This window comes from Macrotis lagotis, chromosome 7 (genome assembly GCF_037893015.1).
Source record: "Macrotis lagotis isolate mMagLag1 chromosome 7, bilby.v1.9.chrom.fasta, whole genome shotgun sequence".
Classification (NCBI taxonomy): Eukaryota; Metazoa; Chordata; class Mammalia; order Peramelemorphia; family Peramelidae; genus Macrotis; species Macrotis lagotis.
The window spans coordinates 212,956,947-212,979,239 of NC_133664.1; the positions used below are offsets into that span (position 1 = coordinate 212,956,947).

General features: G+C 32.5%; 1 protein-coding gene across 3 annotated transcripts in view; it reads right to left on the bottom strand.

The window, feature by feature from the left end:
- Positions 1–22,293, bottom strand: part of BICD1 (BICD cargo adaptor 1) — a 191,596-nt gene that overhangs the window by 67,517 nt on the left and 101,786 nt on the right. For all 3 annotated transcript variants that reach the window (XM_074194762.1, XM_074194763.1, XM_074194764.1), the window contains exons 3-5: positions 20,201–20,353; positions 14,175–14,609; positions 1,905–2,999 (exon numbers count right to left, since the gene is read on the bottom strand). In XM_074194762.1, the coding sequence (XP_074050863.1) occupies positions 1,905–2,999; positions 14,175–14,609; positions 20,201–20,353 (1,683 nt within the window). The remainder of the gene's footprint in view (positions 1–1,904; positions 3,000–14,174; positions 14,610–20,200; positions 20,354–22,293) is intronic.

The following is a 22,293-nucleotide window of genomic DNA, read 5'->3' on the forward strand; positions in this document are numbered from 1 at the left end:
TTGTGTTCTGAAGGGAACAAAGAAGTTTAGTTGTTTTAAGTTTTGTACAACTATTCATGAACCTTTTGATATTTTCTTGACAAAGGTACTGGAATGGTCTGCCATTTTCTTTCGCATCTCATTTTACCAATAAGGAAACTAAGGGAAAACAGAATTAAGTGACTTGGCCAGGGTAATACATTTAGTAAGTGTCTGAAGCCACATTTGAACTCACTAAGATGAATTTTCCTGACTCCTGGTTTGGCACTTCATCCTTTTGTACCACCTGACATCATTAATTAACAGAGAGGGCTAAGAATTAATTAATGCAAAGAATTAATGTAATAGGCATTGCTGATTTCCTTTGAATTTTGAATATTTTATATATCAATAATATTAACTGAGCACTTATGTGCAAGACTATTTATATGTAAGAAATAATAAACCTAAGTTGAAAAGACCTATAAAGGAAAAATGTGTAATTATACTGAAAGAAATATGTAACTATATTGATATCTCATACTGCTTCCCTGTGTCATTCCTTTAAATCATCTATTCCATAGGTATAGAGTTTCATCTCAGATTGATGTAAACCATCAGGCTATGCAGAGTTATATTCTTTAGTTTAACATAAGCCATTCTTGGTGTTGCTTAAGCATTTGACTACAAAGAGCTTTCCTGATGGGCTGCATTCAAAGTAAGAGTAAATTATTTTTTAATGTCACAGATGTAGACAAAATACTTTATTATATAAAGTGAGTCAATATGATCTTGAAAACATAATTTTCTACAATTTATTCATAGTTAGTGCTCAACTAAGTCAGCAAATCTGTCAATTCTTTATTGGACATTTTGAACTGGAGGTCTTAATAGTTATCTTAAATTCAATGTGTACAAGCAAAATTCATTATCTTTCCCCTCTTTTCCAGTGCTGTGCTTTTGAGGGTTCTACTATCCTTCTAGGACCCTAAATTTACAAATTTTGTGTCATTTGAACTCTTCACTCCCATTTATCCCATATATCCAATCTGTTACCAAATCTTACTGTTTCTACTTCCATATCTCTTGCAAATATCATATTCACTCTACTTATATAGTTTCCATGCTTATTCAGGACTTCATCTTCTCCCACCTGAATTATTATAAATAGTCTTTTAATTTGTCTTCTCAAACTTCTTCCCATTACAATTTATCTTTCACACAGCAGTCTAAGTGACTATTAACTCTATGGTTATTATAAATTCCTTTTTCAGGTATTATTAAGCTCTTTATAATCTAGACCCTTCTAACTTTTTTCAGACATCTTGTACATTACTATACTCAATGTTTCAATCATACTAGCTTAATGTTCTTCACATATCTTCTGGTTCATACCTTTTCACTCCATGCCTGAATACCTTCCCTTCACACTCCTTACTCATTTATTTATTTATTGATTGATTGATTGATTTGTTCATTCATTCATTCATTCATTTATTCATTCATTTTTGGTTTTTACAAGGCTATGGGGTTAAGTGACTTGCCCAAGGTCACACAGCTAGGTAATTATTAAATGTCTGTGTGCAAATTTGAACTCAGGTCCTCTTGACTCCAGGACTGGTGCTCTATCCACTGCACTACCTAGCTGCCCTGCCTTCTCACTTCTACTTAGAATTCTTGGTTTCCTACAAAACTCAGCTCAAATTCTAACTTAATTTTCTTGGTTTTATTCCATCTACTTAGTATGTATCTTGAATATACACATAAATGTATAAAATGTGTTCATATATACATATTTATATTTATATATTATCTCCACCACTAGAATAATAACTCTGTAAATGTAAGGACTGTTTTTTTCTTTGTATCTCCATTGCATGGCACTATGTCTGGTACACCTATAAATGCTTGTTGAATAACTGATTTCTAGAAATATAAAATACTACCTGTTTGTTGGCTTTTAACACCGCCCTCAAAGTGGCTATCTGCTCCCGCTTTGTGCTCAGCAATGACTTTAATTTCAGAATCTCTTCCATTAAGGCTTCCTTGTCTTTATCTATCATTGGTGCCAGTTCTCGTGCAGCTGCTCGTTGACGAGATAGTTGCAATGACCGATCGACTGCTTTCTGTAGGTGTTTGATTTGGTCCCTGATAATGGCATTCAGATTGTAGATATTCATTGGTTCTTTTCGAATATCACTGGTGTCTGACACTGGAGATGAAGGAGGGGCAGTAATGACAGGAGAGATTGTTGGTGTTTTTGTTGGACTTTGTTCTTTGTTGGCCTCTGTGTTTTCTTTCAAAACTGATTCTGATTGGGGCCTTGTTTCTACTTGTGATACCATACTCCTCCTGGTGAGCCGTGGTGACAGAAGTCCCCTGGGATCATCAGGTCCTTTCAAGCTTCCACTGCGGGTTACTCTGCTTTGTCTATAATAGTCCAACATGACCCTATTTGGAGTCTCATTATTGCAAAGACATACATGATGGTAAAGCTGAGCTAACTCTTCACTAAATGTCACAAGTTCATCTTGAGCTGTGTTAAGGGTATTATGGTTTTCATTGGCTATACTTGTCATCCTTTGCAATTCCTTTTCTATATGCACCATTTTCTCACCACTTTCTTTTGTGGTTTTCTCTAGATTTGTCACCTGCTCATCATACATTTGGATCCTGCTCTCATACTTGACTTTCTCTTCTGTGTAGTTTTCCACATACTTATTATATTTCTCTTTTAAGGCCTTAATTTCAGCTTTCAGGTCTATCACCTCTGTAACAGCAACCTTATATTTGCATTCAAGAATCTCTAAACCATTGATATCAACTTCATAGTCATGGGCTTGTTCCCCTGAGTCCCTGCCTTTCTCACAATCTAGCTCTGCCTTCAGCTCTTTGTTGCTCTGTAGGCCCCTCATGGCATTGACATGTTCTGTGAGTTTATGAACTCGCTCATGTTGTTCTGTCAGTGCCCCCTTTGTGTGCTCCAGTTGAGTTTGGGACTCTTGAAGATTGGCCAGAAGAATAGCTTTTTCTCGTTCTACCTATAAGAACAAAAGAAATACTAATGATTTAAATGGATAACTCTAAGTTATATATTTCATGCATTCATATGCTGGTAGTCATAGATTTCCCAAAACAACAACAAAGAATATGCTGTCAATATTTAAAGTTAAGTTAGCATTGCAGTAAGCTTCCTCAATTTTTTGAATTTCTATTAAATGAATTAGTTGGACTAGATCATATTAAAGGTTCATTCTAGTTCTAAATCTATAGTCCTATGAATGATAATTACTTTTTAAAAAAATTATCACATTAATTTTTTGAGAAACTTGGGAAGAAGTGCATGAATTGATATAAAGTGAAGTGAGTAGAACCCAGAGAAAAATGTCTACAGTAATAATAATACCACCATAAAGAAAAACTCTTTGATATACTTGAGAATTTGTGTTTAATGAAATGACCAACCTGGATTATAGAAAATAAATTAATATTTGCTACTTACCCCCTTCAGGGATAGACTCAAGGTAAAAAATGAGACATAGATTTTGTGTGTGTGTTTGTTTGTGTGTGTGTGTGTGTGTATGTGTATTGGGATATAGATGAGAAGAGCACTGGAACATTTCTTTTAAATGCATATAGAAAACAGAAGAAGTAAGCAGGATGACTTTGAAAGTTACATGTTGAATTTATTTAAGAGGAAAAATAAGCTGTATATAATAGAGATTTAGGGATTTATGTACAATCTTCTTTTCCTAATTTACTTTGTATACAGAAATGCTCAATTTTTTTTGATTACTCTTAGTCCAAAATTGAGAAAAACAAAAATGTTGTTGCTCTATTGAAACTTCAGTGTGAGGATGACAGACTTGTAAATGATACTGAACTCAGTGTGGCAGCTTGATGTTAAAGTGGATGGGGTGCTGGGCCTGTAGTCAGGAAGACTCATCTTTCTGAGTTCAAATCTGGCCTCTGATACTTACTCACTATATGACCCTGGGCAAGTCCCTTAAGCCTGTTTGCTTCAACCATAAAATAAACTAAGTCACAAAGAATCAGATAGGACTAATAAATGAACAACAAACATGGATCTGACAAGATGGACTCAAAGGTACCTTCTAACTCTAATTCAATAGCATAATTTTATTGTAAATGATAATAGAGGCTTGCAAATGTAGGATTTTTAATGCTTCTGGCCTTATATTTTTAAAATTTATTTCATTTTTAGGAATAAAACCTTCATTTATAATACTGTTACATGGGAAATTATGTTCCATTTTTACAATGACAATTTAAGGGTACACCATGGATTCATTATGGTAACACTAGCAACTACCTGTACTAAATGCTCTCTCAAGGATATCATTCTTATATGAACACTTTGGATTATAGACTGTTACATAATCAGCTTTAATTCTGATCAAAAGCTGTTTTGTTTTATAAATTGGAAAGGAACTTGATATAATTTTCTTCTTCTCCTAGATATAAAATAAATAAAACAAAAACACTTTTATAGTCATAGTTCTGGTAGGTCTAGAGGCAAGGATATTTTCAAAAAATGTAATAAGAAAGGTCTAGAAAAGCAAAGTGGTTGCCAGATTTCACTAAAGAAGTGTTACTTCTGGTTATTTCCTAAGCATACAGATTTTAAATTTCCATAAACAAAAGATTTATAGACAAAAACAATGATTTTTCATGTTCATCTAATAAGCAAAGCATTTTTACAAAATTTTATTTATTTAAGGCAATGGGATTAAGTGACTTGCCCAAGGTCACACAGCTAGGCAATCATTAAGTGTCTAAGGTCACATTTAACCTCAGGTCCTCCTGATTCCAGGGCCAGTGCTCTAACCACTGCGCCACCTTAGCTGCCCAGCAAAGTATTTTAACTGGCAAAAATATTTGAATTTATTGGAATTACTATATTTAAAGGAATTACATGAAGTTTCCCATGTAAAGCAGAATTTTTGTCTAAAGACCAGGAAAAAAATATGGATAGAAAACAATCTGGTCATCTACATCACACATATAATTTATTTTTCTGTTCTCTGAATACAAATCCACTGAAAACATCTAACAAATAGGAAGAGTAATTTTTATGTAAAGTTTTAAGTTTATAAAACATTTTGATCTCTATATCCAGAGAAAGAACTGTGAAGTTTAAACAAAGACCAAAGATTATTACCTTCAAATTTTTAAAAAGTTGTCTTATGTACTACATAATTTTGCTATCTCTAATATTTTATTTCTTCCTCAAGGATATTCAATTTTGATCAATTCTTATCCCGGAAACAATGTAAAAATTATTAGATTGCCTTCTATTTGGGGGGGGGAGCGAAGGGATGGTGGGGAAAAAAAGGTGGGGGGAAAATTCAAAATCCTACAAAAAATGATTGGTAGAAATTACTATTATATATAATTGGAAAACATAAAATATTTATATAGTTTAAAAAAAATTTTGATCCTAACAACCCAATTCAGTAAGTGCTAATTTTATAGTGGAAGTTCAGGAATGTTGAGTAGCTAGCTCAAGCTCATCTAGTCAGTGAATAGTAGTGTGGGGCAGTGAAAAATGCACAGATCCTGGAGTCAAAGGCATGGTTTCAAACCTCACCTTTGACATTTACTTATCTGTATGACCTTGGGTAAGTCACTGCATCTCCTTAGGCTTCAGTTTTCTCATTTGTGAAATGAAAAGGACTAGATGAGCTCTGGAGGATCTTTCAGTTCTAATTCTAAGAACCTATGATCCTAAGTCTCTGAGATGCAATCTGATTCTAGATCCAGAAACAATGTTGGTTGATTATTTGCAGTGTAAAAAGAGCTAAGCATATTTACAAGATTCAGATCAATAATTTAGACCTTTAAAACTTAGCAAATATCTTGATTATTATACAAAATCACAGAATAAGAATCTGATGCTTTTTATAATGATAATGTAACCAGAGAGTTCAGAATTATGAAGTCAAGATAATTCAGTATGAGAAAACTTAAATCCTCTGGCTAGTAAAGCTGATCAAATATATCGTACTTTATTTCTAACAGAGTACTTATTTGAGGTTTGAAGATAAGATGAAAATTTACAGAAAAGAAAATGAAAAAATAAAATACATTAAACTCTATTAGAGAGGTAGTTATTGTTTTTGGAATTCTGGTTTGGGTGACTCCCAGTTTATATATATATATGTATACATATATATATATAACCTTAGGACCTTCTAATTCTAAAATGAAATTGCAGTCTAAACCTATTGGGATTTAAATATAGAGTAGAGGATGAGAAATGAATTTTGCAAATAATGTTTTCAGATAGTCTTGACAATGATGTGACACAATGAAACAAAGATTATCTATTCTAAGTTACAACCATGAAATACTGAATATTACATTTGTGTTTAGATATTGTAGACTGTAGTTCCTTAAAACAGTAATCCAAACTTAGAAACTAGGTTCTTAGACTGTTCATGATTTGTTGTGCTTTACATAAATATCTGCAAAGCACTTTAAAGATTATAATCACCATATAAACTGTATATCTGTTTTCAGCTCCAATCACAAAAGCAGGCTAAAGTTTTAGGATACAAATGGGATTTGCTGGGATAACTTGGTTTTCTTCAGTCTAAAGATAGTAATTTTATCTCAAGTACTACAATCCTCACTGAGATTTTAGTCTTGCTTTCAGTAAAAAGGAGGAAGAGAAGAGAAATTTTTTTCCTGCACTGCTTTGCCAGAGAAACTTAATGTAGAATACATATACAGCTTATTTTTAATTCTATTAAATTTTATTTTTTAAAATAAGAGCATTCACATTATTAAATAACAAAGGAATATGATATTTTTGGAGAGAAGGAAATGGAAATACACATCGAATCTGGAGTCAGTAGAATCATGGCTTTACTATACGTGCTCTGGAGCTGCTATCTCAATTCCCATTGAGTTGCATCCCCAGAAAGTAGTTGAGTTGCATTGAGTTGGAGCCCTAGAACATGGCTATTCTAAAGGGTTCTAAAGATAGCCCTGTGGGACTGAAGATGTCCTTCTAATGCTAGAGTTCATGAACCCTCACTACCATGCTTTTACCTACCTATGTGATTATCAGACAATATCATTTAGGAAGCCAGACACAATTAGCTAGGGGCATTTACTCCAGTGGAATATTTGTATGAAATATTCCTCAAAAGTCTGTGACACACTCCTACAAAGTACATACAGAGTCCAGGGGGAAATACTTAGCAAGCATATGTGGCAGATTGGTTATCTGAACAGAACATACCAAAGGAATGAACTCACCCATAAAATGAAAGCAGATAACAGAATGGATTAAATGCATTAAAAACCAGTATACTACAATCTACAACATTACAAGAAACATATTTGAAGCAGAGAGGCACACTAAAAGTAAGAGATGGAGCATAATATAGTATACTTCAGTTGAAGTAAAGAAGGCAGAGATAGCAATCATGATCTCAGACAAAAGAAAAGCAAAAATAAATATCATTAAAACATATAAGGAAGAAAATTATATCTTGTTATAATGTGCCATAAACAATGAAATAATATCAATATATAATATATGTGTACCCAATTGCAAGGCATCTAAATTATTTATAGAGAATTTAGATGAATTACAAAAATAGATTGTAAAATTGTACTAGTGGAGAATTCCTCAACTTCTGCCTCTCAGAATTAGATAAATCTAACAAAAAAAAAAGGAAGAAGATAGGGAGATGAACAGAATTTTAGAATTAGAATTGACAGAATTCCCCACCCTCTGGGGGAAAAAATTGCATGGGAACAGAAAGAAATATACCTTTTCTCAATGGCATATGGCACCTTCATTCATTAGGGAAATTAAACTATAGTTTTCTTTCTCTATTTTCACTCTTCCTGGTTTAGGTATCAGCACCATATCTGTGTGTTAAAAAAAAATGTCTTACATGCAACTGAGCAAACAAATAAAATATTATTTTTTTAAAAAAAGAATTTACATTCCAAAAAATAGCACATGTAGCTAATGGTTAGCTCACAACTACTAGATGTCATTAGGAGGGCATCTTAAAATATCCTCCCAAAGTATAGTTCCCCTCAGCTTTTAACTAGACTCTTTGAAAAACCTTGCATCTTCCTTATCATGTTCCATTTGTTCCTGATACTCAAGTTAGACAAACAATGATGTCAGTTGCTGCTGTTCTGGGGGTGCTACTAGGGCACTGATGTAAAAATTCAAATATTCTGAATTTGTCAAAAACCTGCAATATCCTCCTCTAGCAAGAAGCAGAGACTTAGGTACTCTCCTACCTTAGGAGGTTCCTTTTTAGAGGTTTGATTGGAATTCTCTCTTCTGACTTGCTGCTCACACAAATCTCTGATTCTAACTAACTTAATGGTTATATAACAGGTCTCATAGGCTGTGGTCAAGACTTTCAATAAATCATGATTTCTTCTTCCTAAGAAGATGTCCAGACCTTTTCCACATTTAATGAAAAACTAAAGAGTGTTCTTACATGATAAATATATCAAGGTGCAGCATCTTATCATTTACTTTAAAAGGAATGGGGTGACTTGATTGATTTATTCAATGATCACCTTCCTTATACAATCCATACTCTGTGATTTTTGGCACTTAATTTGTGTCTCAATTTCCTCATATATAATGAGGGGAATCTGACTAGCTCATTTAAGACTAGGAGAAAAAAAAAGAAAGAATTATTTCACTTCTAAATACTAGGATCCTATGATTCTACTGGTAATAGATCACCTTTAAGGGAATCAAATGAAATTGGTTAAATTAAATTTAAAAATCGAATTAAACACAGATGCTATCAATTTGGGGTGGTGGTGAGGAAGAAAGAGTTAAGTTCATTGAGCATCAGGCCTGGATTAATGAAGACTCGTCTTTCTGGAGGTCAAATCTGACCTCAAATACTTACTTTATGGTCCTTTTATGGTTTTATGGTCCTAGACAAGTCACTTAATTCTATTTATCTCAGTTTTCTCATCTGTAGAATGAGCTGAGAGGAAATGATGAAACACTCCCAGCATCTTTGTCAAGAAAACCCCAAACAAGGTTACAGTTAAATATGACTAAAAAATGAAAATGGCAATGAGTTATCAATTTACTTTCTTTTTCTTAAATACTCAAACTTCATAGCAATCAAGTAAAATAAAAAACAAACTCTAAGCTGTTCAAACATTTTTATTAAAAACAAAAATGACAATATTATTTTTTCTGTTTAACCTTTTAATAGATTCCTATAATCTCTAATAATCTCTCTGTGTGCTGTCCTATATATACATATATATGTATATATACTCACACGTATATCATAATCAGTGCACATATTGTTGTGCTTCTTTTTCCCCCATATCACTTTGCATGTCTGTGTTTTTATCACAATAATTCTTATCCTTTTTTAATGTTCCTTGTCTGTTTCTTTGAGAAATGGACCCAACTATCTGAAATTCAAGCCTATACAGATGATTTTTTTGCCAACCCCCCCCCAGCAATTTTGATATCTATTAGTAGAACTTTATAAAAATTATTTGAATGGGGGCACCTAGATGATGCAGTGGATAGATCACTGACTCTGGAGTCAGGAGGACCTGAGTTCAAATCCATTCTCAGACACTTAATAATTACCTAGCTGTGTGACCTTGGGCAAGTCCCTTAACCCCACTGTCTTGCCAAAAAAAAGTTATTTGATTAGATTCCATTTGACAGAAACAGATATGGAACCTGTGAAAATATAAACAAAAGAGAATATGCAAGAAGGGAAATTTTCTTTTTCTCAAAAAACCCCCCGCTGTTTCCTTATATTTCAGCAAAACTTTTTGCTTCATTTGCAGTTACAAATACTATGTAATGGAATGGAAGCTACATAAGCATAAAAAATTCTTTCAGCATACATATGAATGTGAAGCCTAAAGAAAATAGACCTTCACAAGATAGTAGTTTACAATTAGTATTTGCTGATTAAGAAAATACATGATTAAAAAAGTAGTTATGGGGGCAGCTAGGTGGTGGAGTGGATAAAGCACCAGCCCTGGAGTCAGGAGTACCTGGGTTCAAATCTGGTCTCAGACACTTAATAATTACCTAGCTGTGTGGCCTTGGGCAAGCCACTTAACCCCATTGTCTAGCAAAAAAAAAAACAACAACAATCCCCCCCCAAAAAAAACCCTAAAAAAGTAGTTATGAATTGAGCAATGTTTTGTAGCAGGCAGAATTTTGCTGGAGGTTATTATTACATAGACAGATTAAACTAAAGATCTCTCACAGTTTCAGTCATAATGATGATGATAAGCTAGAATTTATATAGAGCTTTAAGGTTTTCAACTTTAGAAATATTTAGTCACTGTATCATATAGACATGAAAGGCCCAGTGCTTGAACCCAGTTAGAGAAGTTTCCTTAGTTGCTTCTTCTTTCTATTCTTTCATCCCCTCCATTTCTTCTACCTCTTGCCATCCACAATGGACTCCTATCCTAGCATTCTGCACAATCTATTTCACAGTGAATAAATTCCCTTAGATTCTAGAACTCCTACATTCTTCTCATCTATTGGCCTTCATTGAGACTTGACGCCCCTCTGACAATATTATACATCCAGCTACCTTCTTTTCTAGCACTAGTTCTAGATTCTTCTTCTTCTTTAGAAGAGATATTCTTTCCTGGTTGTCTCTCCTATCTATCAGTCTCTCTGCAAGGATATTTCTGCAAGGATATCTCTTCCTGCTGTTAAAAGTATAAGCTCTTCTTGAATTTTTTTCTATTACTTTAATAAAACTATTTTTGCTACTTAAATATAGGTCTCTTTGCCAAGTATTCCATAATCCTATTAATTTAGACCCTCCTTGGCAAACAAGTCCTGGACCTGAAGTCAGGAGTATCTTGAGTTCAAGTCTGGTCTCAGACCCTTATTAGCTGTGGAACACTATCTCCCATCTGGGTCTATCTCTAGTCATCCTGATTCATATCACGTCACTGGACCCAATTGACTCCAGAAGAGAAAGTGAGACTGGTGGTTTAGCACAGCACCTCCTCATTCAAATTCACATGCATGAAATGGTATCACTTCCCTAATGATCTTCTTCAAAAACAAGGACAAATATCATTATCATCATCAATAATAACAATAGTATCTATGTACATTTTTTTTAGGTTTTTGCAAGGCAATGGGGTTAAGTGGCTTGCCCAAGGCCACCACACAGCTAGGTAATTATTAAGTGTCTGAGGCCGAATTTGAATTCAGGCCCTCCTGACTTCAGAGCCAGTGCTCTATCCACTGCGCCACCTAGCTGCCCCCTATCTATGTACATTTTATAAATTAATTCATATGTTCAAGATATGTGATTTATTCTGTCTACAATAATTGTTTGCTTATTCATTATATAAAAGTATTTAATGAGAAACACTCATAATAGCACCATGTTTCTCCCCCATGTGATGCAAGCTATCATATATTGCAGCAGTAATTTAAGAAAAGATCAATTTACTACAAGAGAAAAAAATGACCAATAGACAAAATGCATCAATTTTAAGAATTATCATTTCATCTTTTTCCAATGTTTATACCTAATTGCAATTGTTTGGTTAGTAATCATAATAAGTGGGACAGTTCCTCTTTTATGAGGTAATGCAAGTACCAAAGACAGGAGCCCAAAGATTGACTTTTGTGTGCCCATTTTATTAATAACAAAGGTTCAGCTTAGGCTGTTTCATCATTTGCCTTTGATGCAACCAATAACAATGAAGAAGAGATGAGCTTTAAATTTGCTGACATATTCTTTTTGTTCTCACTTATATATAATTCAATCTTCACTCTGATATTAACCTTTTTTCAAAAACTTTTTTTTAATTGAATATAGAGATTTTACTAAAAGAAAAGAATAGAATAGAAACTTTTCGAGATAACTTTTCAATGTCTTTAATAAATGAGTCAGTTTTCCAGTAACAACTACTTATTTCATTTAAAACTGTTAGAGTGCTGGACAATGTGATATCTCAATTATTGTCTGCTGGAGAGAAATCCAAAATCACTTATTCACTAATTCCCCGAGAAATTTCTTTTTAGGAGTAAGGGATTACTCTAATTGATCTGCTTAATTTCAAAGAAGGGTTTGCAAATCATTCATTAAATTTTCCAAAAGTATGTCATAAGACCTTGGAGGAATTAAGGTCTCTGTGGGGTGTGCCCCCTCCAAAGCCTTAGAAGTGCAGTAAATCAGTCATATGGACTAAATGATCAAACAAAAGAAAAAGAAGAATCTGACCATAGAAAATTACTTTGCTCCATGGAAGATTCAGAAGATGACAAAATCAAAGCTTCTGTATCCAAAACCTCCAAGAGAAATAGAAAATGGACTCAGGCTATTGATGAGCTCAAAAAAAGACTGTGAAAAGCAATTAATGGAGGTAAAGGAAAATTTGGGAGGAGAAATGAGAGTGATACAGATAAATCATGAAAACCAAGTCAGCAACTTGGTGAAAGAAATACAAAAAAAAAAAAAATACTGAAGAAAGTAATGTTAAAAACAAGTTTAGGCTAAATGGAAAAAGCAACACAAAAGATAAATGAGGAGAATAATGCCTTAAAGAGCAGAATTGGACAGCTGGAAAAGGACATAAAAAAGCTCTCTGAAGAAAATAACTCCTTGGGGCGTCTAGGTGGCACAGTAGATAGTGCACTGGCCCTGGAGTCAGGAGTACCTGAGTTCAAATCCGGCCTCAGACACTTAATAATTACTTAGCTGTGTGGCCTTGGGCAAGCCTAGCAAAAACTAAAAAACAACAATAACAACAACAAAAAACTCCTTCAAATGCAGAATGAAACTAAAGGAAGTTGATGACTTTGCAAGAAATCAGGAAGAGAGGAGGCTAGGTGGCACATTGGCCCTGGAGTCAGGAGTACCTGAGTTCAAATCTGACCTCAGACATTTAATAATATGATAAAGAAGGCAACTTATCCCAGAGACAGAGTCGCTGGAATCTGAACACAGACTGAAGTACATTTTTTTTTCTCTCATTATTCTTGAAGTTTCTCATCTTCTTTGGGAGCAGGGTGGAGGAGGGGGGTTATGTTTACTCGTATAATAAGATTATTGTAATAATATAAAATAAATAACCCAAAAAATAAATTTTTACAAAAGACAGAACTAAAATGATTAAAAGAGTTGAAATTCAAGATATTTGGAGAGATGTTTCAAGTGTATAGAAAGAGAGTTCAAGCACTGAAGAGCAACAGTCAAGACTGAACAAGGCTTGACAGTTATCACTAAAGAATACAATAGTCTTAAAAAGAATACAATAGTCTTAAAAAGGTTTAAAAATGCTTATAAACAAGAATAAATTAGTCAGTAAAACTGCATATAGTTCTATGGGGGGAGGAAAGGGCCTTTAATTAAATAGAGAATTTCTTAGTATTCCTGTTAAAAAGACCAGAACTGAGTAGAAACATTAAAATGAAAACACAGGAGTTAAGAAATATAAAAAGGTAAAAACTTTTGAGCAATTAGAAGGTGCTATGTAATGATATCTAATAGGAAGAGAAGAAACAAGTCCCCTCTTAGAACTTATATGTCTTCAAGAATCATAGAGGGAGTTATGACAAAGATTCTAGGAATATAGTTTTCTTATGTTTTGACAATTAAATCATATTTAGTATGCACTAAATACATATTTGTATAATTCACAAACATTTCCATTAAGTAGATTTTTATTACATTCATTACGCATATATATATGCATATAATAGAATTTGTTATACTTACATTCCCAAAGTAATGTCAGAATAAGCTGTTAGACTAGATAAGAAAATGAGATTCTGCCTAAAATTTATCCCTCACTCTCTCTAATACCATAGAAATGCCTTTGGTATCTTTACTCACATTGCATGGGAGAAAATTACTCATTATTTTTTCTTACCAATAGCACTAGGTAAAACAGACCTCATCAACTCTTTTTCCTTTATCACTGGCTTTAGTTATTTGTATTTGCCAATTTTATCTTTTACATTTTTTTCTTTTTGCTGGGTCTCCTGTATTTATATACAACTCTATTAAAGTAGAAACTTATTAATTAGAATACTATCAAGCAGAAATTAGAAGATGAATAAGAAATTCCTGTTGGAAAGAAATTCTGATTTGATACGTAACTAACATTGGATCTCTATTTTCTCTCTGAAAAGTTTTAAAAATTTTCCAACTCCCAAAATTTATTACCTGCATAAGTTGCTGCTTTAATTTCTGCATTTCTGAAATGTTAAGCTCACTGAATAAGTCAGAGACTGGGTGTAGAGTTTCTCCTTTCCTTCCTGGAGTCCGATAATCTCCATTAAGTTTCACAAGTGGCCCGTGGATATGTCCATTCATTTTGTCATCGTTGTTTGGTTCACTCATATCTTCTCCAAATTTTTGGCCATCTACTGAGATATTGATATGGTTATTGTACATGCTTTCATTGAGATTAATATACTGGGAGAGTTCTTTCCTCAAGTTGTTCTTTTGTTCCCTTTCATTTTTTAAAGTCTCCAGGACTTCTTCTAATTGGCGCTCAGCAATTTCTTTCAACCGAATGGCATCTTCTAGCTGACTATTTAACAAAACCATCTCTTCCTCAAATCGTTTAATTTCATGCTTTAAGCCTTCATATTCCACCTAAAATAGATAGAACAAAAACATTTATTAAACTAAAACTTGGGTCCTAAAAACCTGCTATTAAATATGTGGATATCTTACATATTTAAAAGTCTTTCAAATTATCAGCAAGCCTAAAAGGCCTTGGCATACATTAATTGAATGGTATAATCTTTCCTCTGAAATTGTACATTATAATTTTTTTCTTAAAAATAATTTAGACATATATAAAACAAAAGACAATGATTTATATTTATGTGTAAATTAATGCTATTATACAAATTAAGTCATATTTTTAGATGAACTTGTAGACATTTCTGCAGCCTTCTGTGGTACCCCATGATTTGCCATATGTCAAAGAACTCTGTTTGCCAGATTCCCATAGTAGACTGAGATCAGACCTAGTAGAGTTTTTAGATTCTCTTTTTAAAAAAAAATTAAATTTTGACTTTGCCCTGCTGGAACCTTACATAATGAGGTAATGGTAAGTACATAATGTTTCTTAGAAAGGATTGATTTGAGCTAAGAAAAATGGGAACATAATTAGCACTTACATATGGCTTTTTATTATTATGTATTACTTCTAAAAAATAGAATGTAGATTTAATTGGTACTGATTCTTATGGGAAAGTCCCTAATTGGATAATTTGATGAGAACAGTGCAGAGGAGATGATACCATGGAAATATATTTACAAAATTTTAGCTTCTTGAACAGATGAAGCCTTGTGAGACTGAGGAAAGTCCCAGAACAACAAATAAATTAGGGTCACATATCTTTACTTCTCAAAGAGACTGAAGAAAAATCTGTCTTAGTTCTGAGCTACAAGAAGCTCCATGAATCCTTACCTACTTATACAGAGCCAGTTGCTAAGGTGCACAAGGTAATCATCTCTGAATTCAGAACTCTATTAGACTCATCTTTACTTTCTAGGAACACCCATATTTTGGATCTATTTTTCTTATATACTTAGGACAACCTTTTAGATTTTAGGTATTTGTGTAGCTGTCACTTTTTTTACTGTGTGTAAACTCTTCAACTCTCTAGCATTATCCTTTACACATAGAAGGAACCTATTAAATGTTCCCTGAAAAAAATGAGTAAATGATGATGCAGGACACAGAAGTATGCCCAGTGCTACATTAAAGGAGTCACCTGAAGGCCTATATCCCTTAATAAACCTGCAGGAAGCAATAAGGAGATTTCTTCAGACGTCTCAGAAGCTAAGGACTTTAATAGAGAGCATCTAAGAAAACCTGGGTTTTCTCTTTTTTTTCCTTTCTATGATTCCTCCTTCTCCTCACATTCCTATCCTTACATACCTACACTTACACTGGATATATGATAATTACGGAAATAGTGTACTTTGTCTTATTATCAAGAACCTATTCAAACTTCCTGTCTTCAGATAAACTACAATTTCTCAAGTTAAGAAGCAATTTCTGTGCTTGGTGGTAGTAGTAGTAGTATAAAATGTTAGAAGAATATTAGTGATTGAATATTAGAAAATAAAAGTGCTAAGTGATGATGACAACAATGTAGCAGATTTGTTCATGCAGTGACTGGCAAGTTGAAAACCTGTTCAAAAGAGACAGTATTTAGAGTGGCAGATGGAAATTAAAAGGACAAGCCAAAGAGTTAAAATTATGATAGATTTTTAAAAAATTCCTTTAATCAAAATAGGCTCAAGTTTTATATACCTTAGACTAAAATAGAGACCTGAATAGACCGACTGGGCAGAAGTTAGATAAAGGATGATTTATCTATGTCTTATTACAATGTGGGATTGATTAGCAGGGTGTTGGTGACAGATAATTATGTTGGAAAGAAATTGAAGTCATGTTGATATGTTGCTATGCTTGATATTGTATGATATGGCTCCTAAAAAGGTTCTTGAATGTCATTAATAGCTATGAATTCTGTTTAGGTAAAATGTTAAATGCCTAAAATCCTTTTGGATTCTTTCCTGGATCCTTTTTTTTAAAGGGGCCCTACAAGATCAGGAATTCTTACAATTTTGTTCTATCCTCTAAGTGCCCCATGGCTGGAATCTTTAATTCCCACCTTTCAGTCCTGAGATCTAAAAGACTTGGCTATCTTTCATTTTATCAAGATACTCATTTATAATAGCTAGTAAGTCTAATAAATCATGTAAAAGTAGTCTAAATGGACCTTTAGTGGTTATTAACCCTGGGCAGAATAAATCATGGATTAACTTTGGTGAAATAATTAGAGGCCCATTCTTAAAATCTGTAGTAGGTTAAAATGAGGAGGAAGATCCTAAAGGTCATTTGCTTCTTCAAAGGCCTAAAACCCAGTTCTTCTCACTTCTGTTTTCAGATTTTGTCTCCTCTTCCTTATTTAAACATAATTTCTCTTAATCTTAAATCAACCTCTTTCCCAGGATTCTTAAAAAAAATCAATATTTTTCCTTTTAAAAGGGATTTCTAATGCCTTAGTTTACAAATCTTTGGACATTCAAGTAACACTATTGCTAATCATAATTTTCTTAGGCTAAAAATGAAATAACAATATTAGTTTTATAAATAAAGTTTAATTCTCTAGGATCTTACCAAAACCCAGAATCCTGCGGGGGGGGGGGGCATTTTATACAGAAAGAACAAAGAATAATAAAAACTGAGTTATATAGATAACATGGTTTTACAATATGATTCTTTCATATCTTATAATATTTGCCTAAAATTCCTATTGATAAAAAAATCCCACTTAGGCTGGAGAATAAATGTTCACAAATAAAAGTAGAATTGCTCTCTCTTAATCTAAGATGTCTCTTATCTTGAAGTTTTTTGATCAGGTAAAAGAAATTTATTGGTGTTATCACCCAGATGACCAGAAAGTATTGACACAGGTCAAGTCAACATTTACAATTAGGAGACAGGCCCTACACAGCAGACTGACATTTTTACACAATGAAATTTATAACTCTTAGTTATAGACTAATTTTAAATCAGAAATATATAATTCAGAAGTATTAATAACAAATTAAAGAATGTCAGATTAAACACTATCAAGGAAGATATTTTAAGACAGAGCTACATTTCAATTGCTATTTTAATTATAATAATGAATGACTGCTTAACAGCTGAAGAACTGAAATTTATTACTAATGTTACTAATGCATTGGAAATATATGTTAGAACATATACTACAACTGACAAATGATAGGCTAATCAAACTAACCCTCAGGGGGTTATTTTGGATATAAATTTTGAAATAAATTATTATTTTATGTGAATAGCTAAGTTGTTGGAAATTTGGAGAGAAAGAAAAAATCAATATTTCATTTTTCAAGAACTACCTTTTAATGTAATTATTTGATTTTTCAAAAAACAAACAAAAATAATAATAATTTGATTTTTCATTACTTATACACTTTAAACTGAAAGGAAAATTTTGATAGCTTTAAGTATTCATAAGAAAGAATGTACTGCATAAAAATATGGTATTGTCTCATCAAAGAATAAGCTAGAATGTCCAACTATAATATTTTGGCAAACAATGATGAAATAATTCATTCATTAGTCATGAATTTGGAGCAATTATCATATGATATCTTAGAAAAAAAAGAGAAATTAAGGACAAGTTAACTCTTTCAGAATAACTAAGTGGCCTAGTGGATACAGTGCTGTACATGGAAAACTCATCTTCCTGAATTCAAATTTAAACTCAGATATCTAGCTGTGAGACTCTGGGCAAGTCACTTAAACTTGTTTGCCTCCATTTTTTCATCTGTAAAATGAGTTGAAGAATAAAAAGGAAAACCAAGAAAAACCTCAAATGGGATCACAAAGAGTCAGACATAAATGAAATGACTGAACAACCTGTTATAATTTTCATTTATTTCTGCTGAATTGTCTATTACATTCTCATATTTCATTCACTGTTGAAAGAGTAAAATATAATCATTCAATGCTAACTACAAATAAGCAAAGCATATTAGTTAATTAAAACTCTTAGGAAATCATAGTAGTCTTTTCAAAATGACTTGAATTGACTCTAATTAACCCCTAAGGGAAATTAATGTCTACCCAACAATACCCAATAGAAGAGTGCTGCAGGTGTATCTTCATTTAGGTGTACCTAAATGTAGTCCTTTAGAAACACTTACATTGCCAATGCAATCTATCACTGATAATTTAGATTTTTCAGAAACTAATAATGGTCATTCAAAATCCAAATCTTCAGTATCAGACAGTATTGGCATGAATGTTTCCAATGTACTGTGGTAAATTTGCTTTAATTTCTATTTATGTTTCATAAAGGGTGTGGGTATATAATTCATTCTTTTTGTCTCACAAATGTTTCTAAGAAATACTGAAAAATGCAACCAAAAAACACATCATTCTTCAAAGTACATAAAGAGCTACATCTATTAAATGATTCAAGTGGGAAAGGATATACTGAAATTAATCAAACACCTATTTATCATTAGCTAAACATGACCCATTCTCAATTGTGTTCCAAGACTAAATTCTTAAAAAGTCAGTGGGAAAGTAACTATAGTTAAAAAACATTTTGGTGTTGGCTTCAGTCTCTCTGTTTTCTTCTTTGGGAAGAGAAGTTGAAGCAAAATTTACTCTGGAATGTTAGAGTGGAATCAGCTAAGAGGTCAGCCCCAATTATTCTGCTACTTTTGTCATTCTTCAAGAATTGCAAATATTAATAAGCATTTTCATAAATCATACTTCAAAGAAGACACCATATCTCATTGTTAATCCAACAAAACAAACATATCAAAGACATACAGTTTTCCAACTTTCTTAGAAAGAGAAATACATATAAACATATGTATACATTAGTTGAGATCTCAGTCAAGCTTGAAATGAAGATATTCCTTCTGACAATCAGAGGGAAATCGGCATTTTTCTTCTTAATGTCTCTGTTCTTGAGCTATACTACCTAAATTTTCCAAAGAATTCTACAAATTAGAATAATTTTAATAATGAGAGATGTTTTAACTTTCCTAACCTATGCCCCAGTATCATTTTTAATGGACTGAAATAATTCTAAATGTTTATAGAAACAAGTCTGCAACAGAGTTCAGTCTCTTTACTTCTAGGGCTTATGTTGAGCTCTCTTCAACATACAGAAGATTTTTAATTAAAAACTATAATAATATAGAGTGAAACTCCAAAATTGAGACTTTTGCTACTTACACAATAATCCATTAAAGCTTACAATTTAAAAAAATAATAGCAGGAAAAGTCTAAGGAAATAGAGTATAATTTTTTTCAGGAAAATTTTGTTAAATTTAATTCTTTAATAAATCAAAAGATTAAAAAAACCCTATGATTTATCAGAGCTCTAATAGAGCATCTTCTCTAAGTTTTCATGTTTTGCTATGGTCAGAATAATATATCAACTGATAATTATTCTTTTAATGATTAACCTTTTTGAGCTTAAACAGCTTGGTTATCAAATATTCAGTTTGTTACCAAGACTATCCTTGAGGACCTTTTCATTTGGTAAAAGATTTAACTTTAGAAAAGTGATAGCAAAATTTGAGAAATTACTTATTAAGATAGAAAAAGTCAATCATTAAGCAGAACAAAGAAGGTATACTTTGATCTGAACTGTAAAAAAAAATCCTACCTGGTTCTGTTTCAATGTAGATACCAACTTCTGTAAAGTAATATTTTCCTCTTCCAATTCAGTGTAGTCCTGAAGGAGGCGTGTTTCTCGAAACTTGTATTCTCGAATTTCATCCTTCATTCTTATTCTCTGCAGCTCTAACACCTCATTGTTCTGTAAAATGAAGGGAAAGAACTTATGTTGATTATGATTTCTTTGACGGTATTCTCAAGGAAGCAAAATTTTTTTTAAATTAATGAACACTATTCTTTAAAAGTTTATAGTCACTGTGCTTTTGTTTTTGATAACACCTAGAAAGGAAGCCTGAACAAATAACAGGCTATAGAGAGAAATATCTTTTTTCCATTTTATAATACATTTTGCAAATGTTTTATGGAAAGGTAAAGTAACTATAACTTTTTTCCTTATAGTAACTATTTATATAACTATTACATATATAACCACAATTCATGTATTTTCTTGTGGTATTAAATGTCCTTCCCCACCATAGTATTTGTAAAGAAGATTTAATATTTTAATATTTTGGTCAAATATTTCCCCAAAATAAGTACCTAAAATAAACTAAAAATCGGAGATAAAATCAGGAAGAAAATTTAAGTTCCCTATGTATTCAGGTTAAATAAGCAAAAAGCAATCTATAAAACATTTCCCAGTTAAATAGTATTGTTTTCCTAGTATTGTTTTCCCCTCACCTACATTCTCATCTTTTCAGGAATTCTGGCAGTTGGGAGACTTAATAGAGCATGATATTTCATAGATTAATAAAGAATTGGCCAATAATAAGGAAAACTGATTAAAATTTAGTTTCAAGACAGAAAGGGATGCATGTGATAAGAACAGTGGAGAGGTTATGAGTCAAAGGAAAGAAAAAAAGTTCAGAATCTTAAAAATATTCATTTGATTACAAAAAAGTAAGAAAAAATGATTAAAATCACTAGTGATAATGTGGGGAAGCAGGTTCTCTAATATGCTATCCTGATAAAGGGGTGAATGAAAGAGTAAAAATTAGAAATATGCATATAAATGTATGTAGAAGGGTGTATAAGCACACATATATATTCTTACACATTGTATATATGTGTATGTGCATGAAAATTTGTTTTCACTGACTAAACATGTTTGTAAAAGGAATTTTGTTTTACTTTTGTTCTCAATTGTGGGGTGCAGGGTAAAAGAGAGAGATGGCAGATTTTTGCTAATTAAAAACAAAATTTCATTTTAAATAAATGAGAGAAAAAAGAAAGAACAATCACAATAATTGAATTATTTACAAACAGGGGATATAGAGGATTATCACAGAAAATAAAATATATAACCTTAAATGCATAAAATGTAAAAGCATTTTTCTTGTTAGTTTTTGCAAGGCAATGGGGTTAAGTGGCTTGCCCAAGGCCACACAGCTAGGTAATTATTAAGTGTTTGAGGCCGGATTTGAACTCAGGTACTCCTGACTCCAAGGCCAGTGTTCTATCCACTGCGCCACCTAGCCTCCCCAGTAAAAGCTTTTCAAACAAAATCAGTATACATAGGATTGAAGAAAAGTCTTTGCATAACATTTATCTGATAAAGACCTGAAATTCAAGATGTTTAGATTATTGATTCAACTATACATAAAAAAGAGACATTACCCTAAAGGTCAAATAATATGAACAAGTAGTTCTTAGAAGAAAAGCAAGCTATTAGAACCAGGAGAATATTGTACACAGTAACAGCAATATCATATGATGAGCAACTTAGCTATTCTCTGCAATACAATGAATGACTTAGGTATTCTCTGCAATACAATGATCCAGGACAAATCCAATTTGATGAAAAATGCTATTTGCTACCAGACAAAGAAGTCTAATTACAGACCAAAGCATGCAAATTTTTACTTTCTTTCTTTTTTGGTTCAAGTTTTTCTTCCACAAAATGATTAATATGGAAATACATTTTACATTATTGCACATGTACAGCCTATATTACTCTTCCAGGGAAGGGGGGGAGGAGAGATGGATATATAGAATTTGAAATTTAAAACTTTTTTTAAAAAAAATAAATGTTTAGGGTGGCTAGGTGGCACAGTGGATAGAGTACTGGCTTTGGAGTCAGGA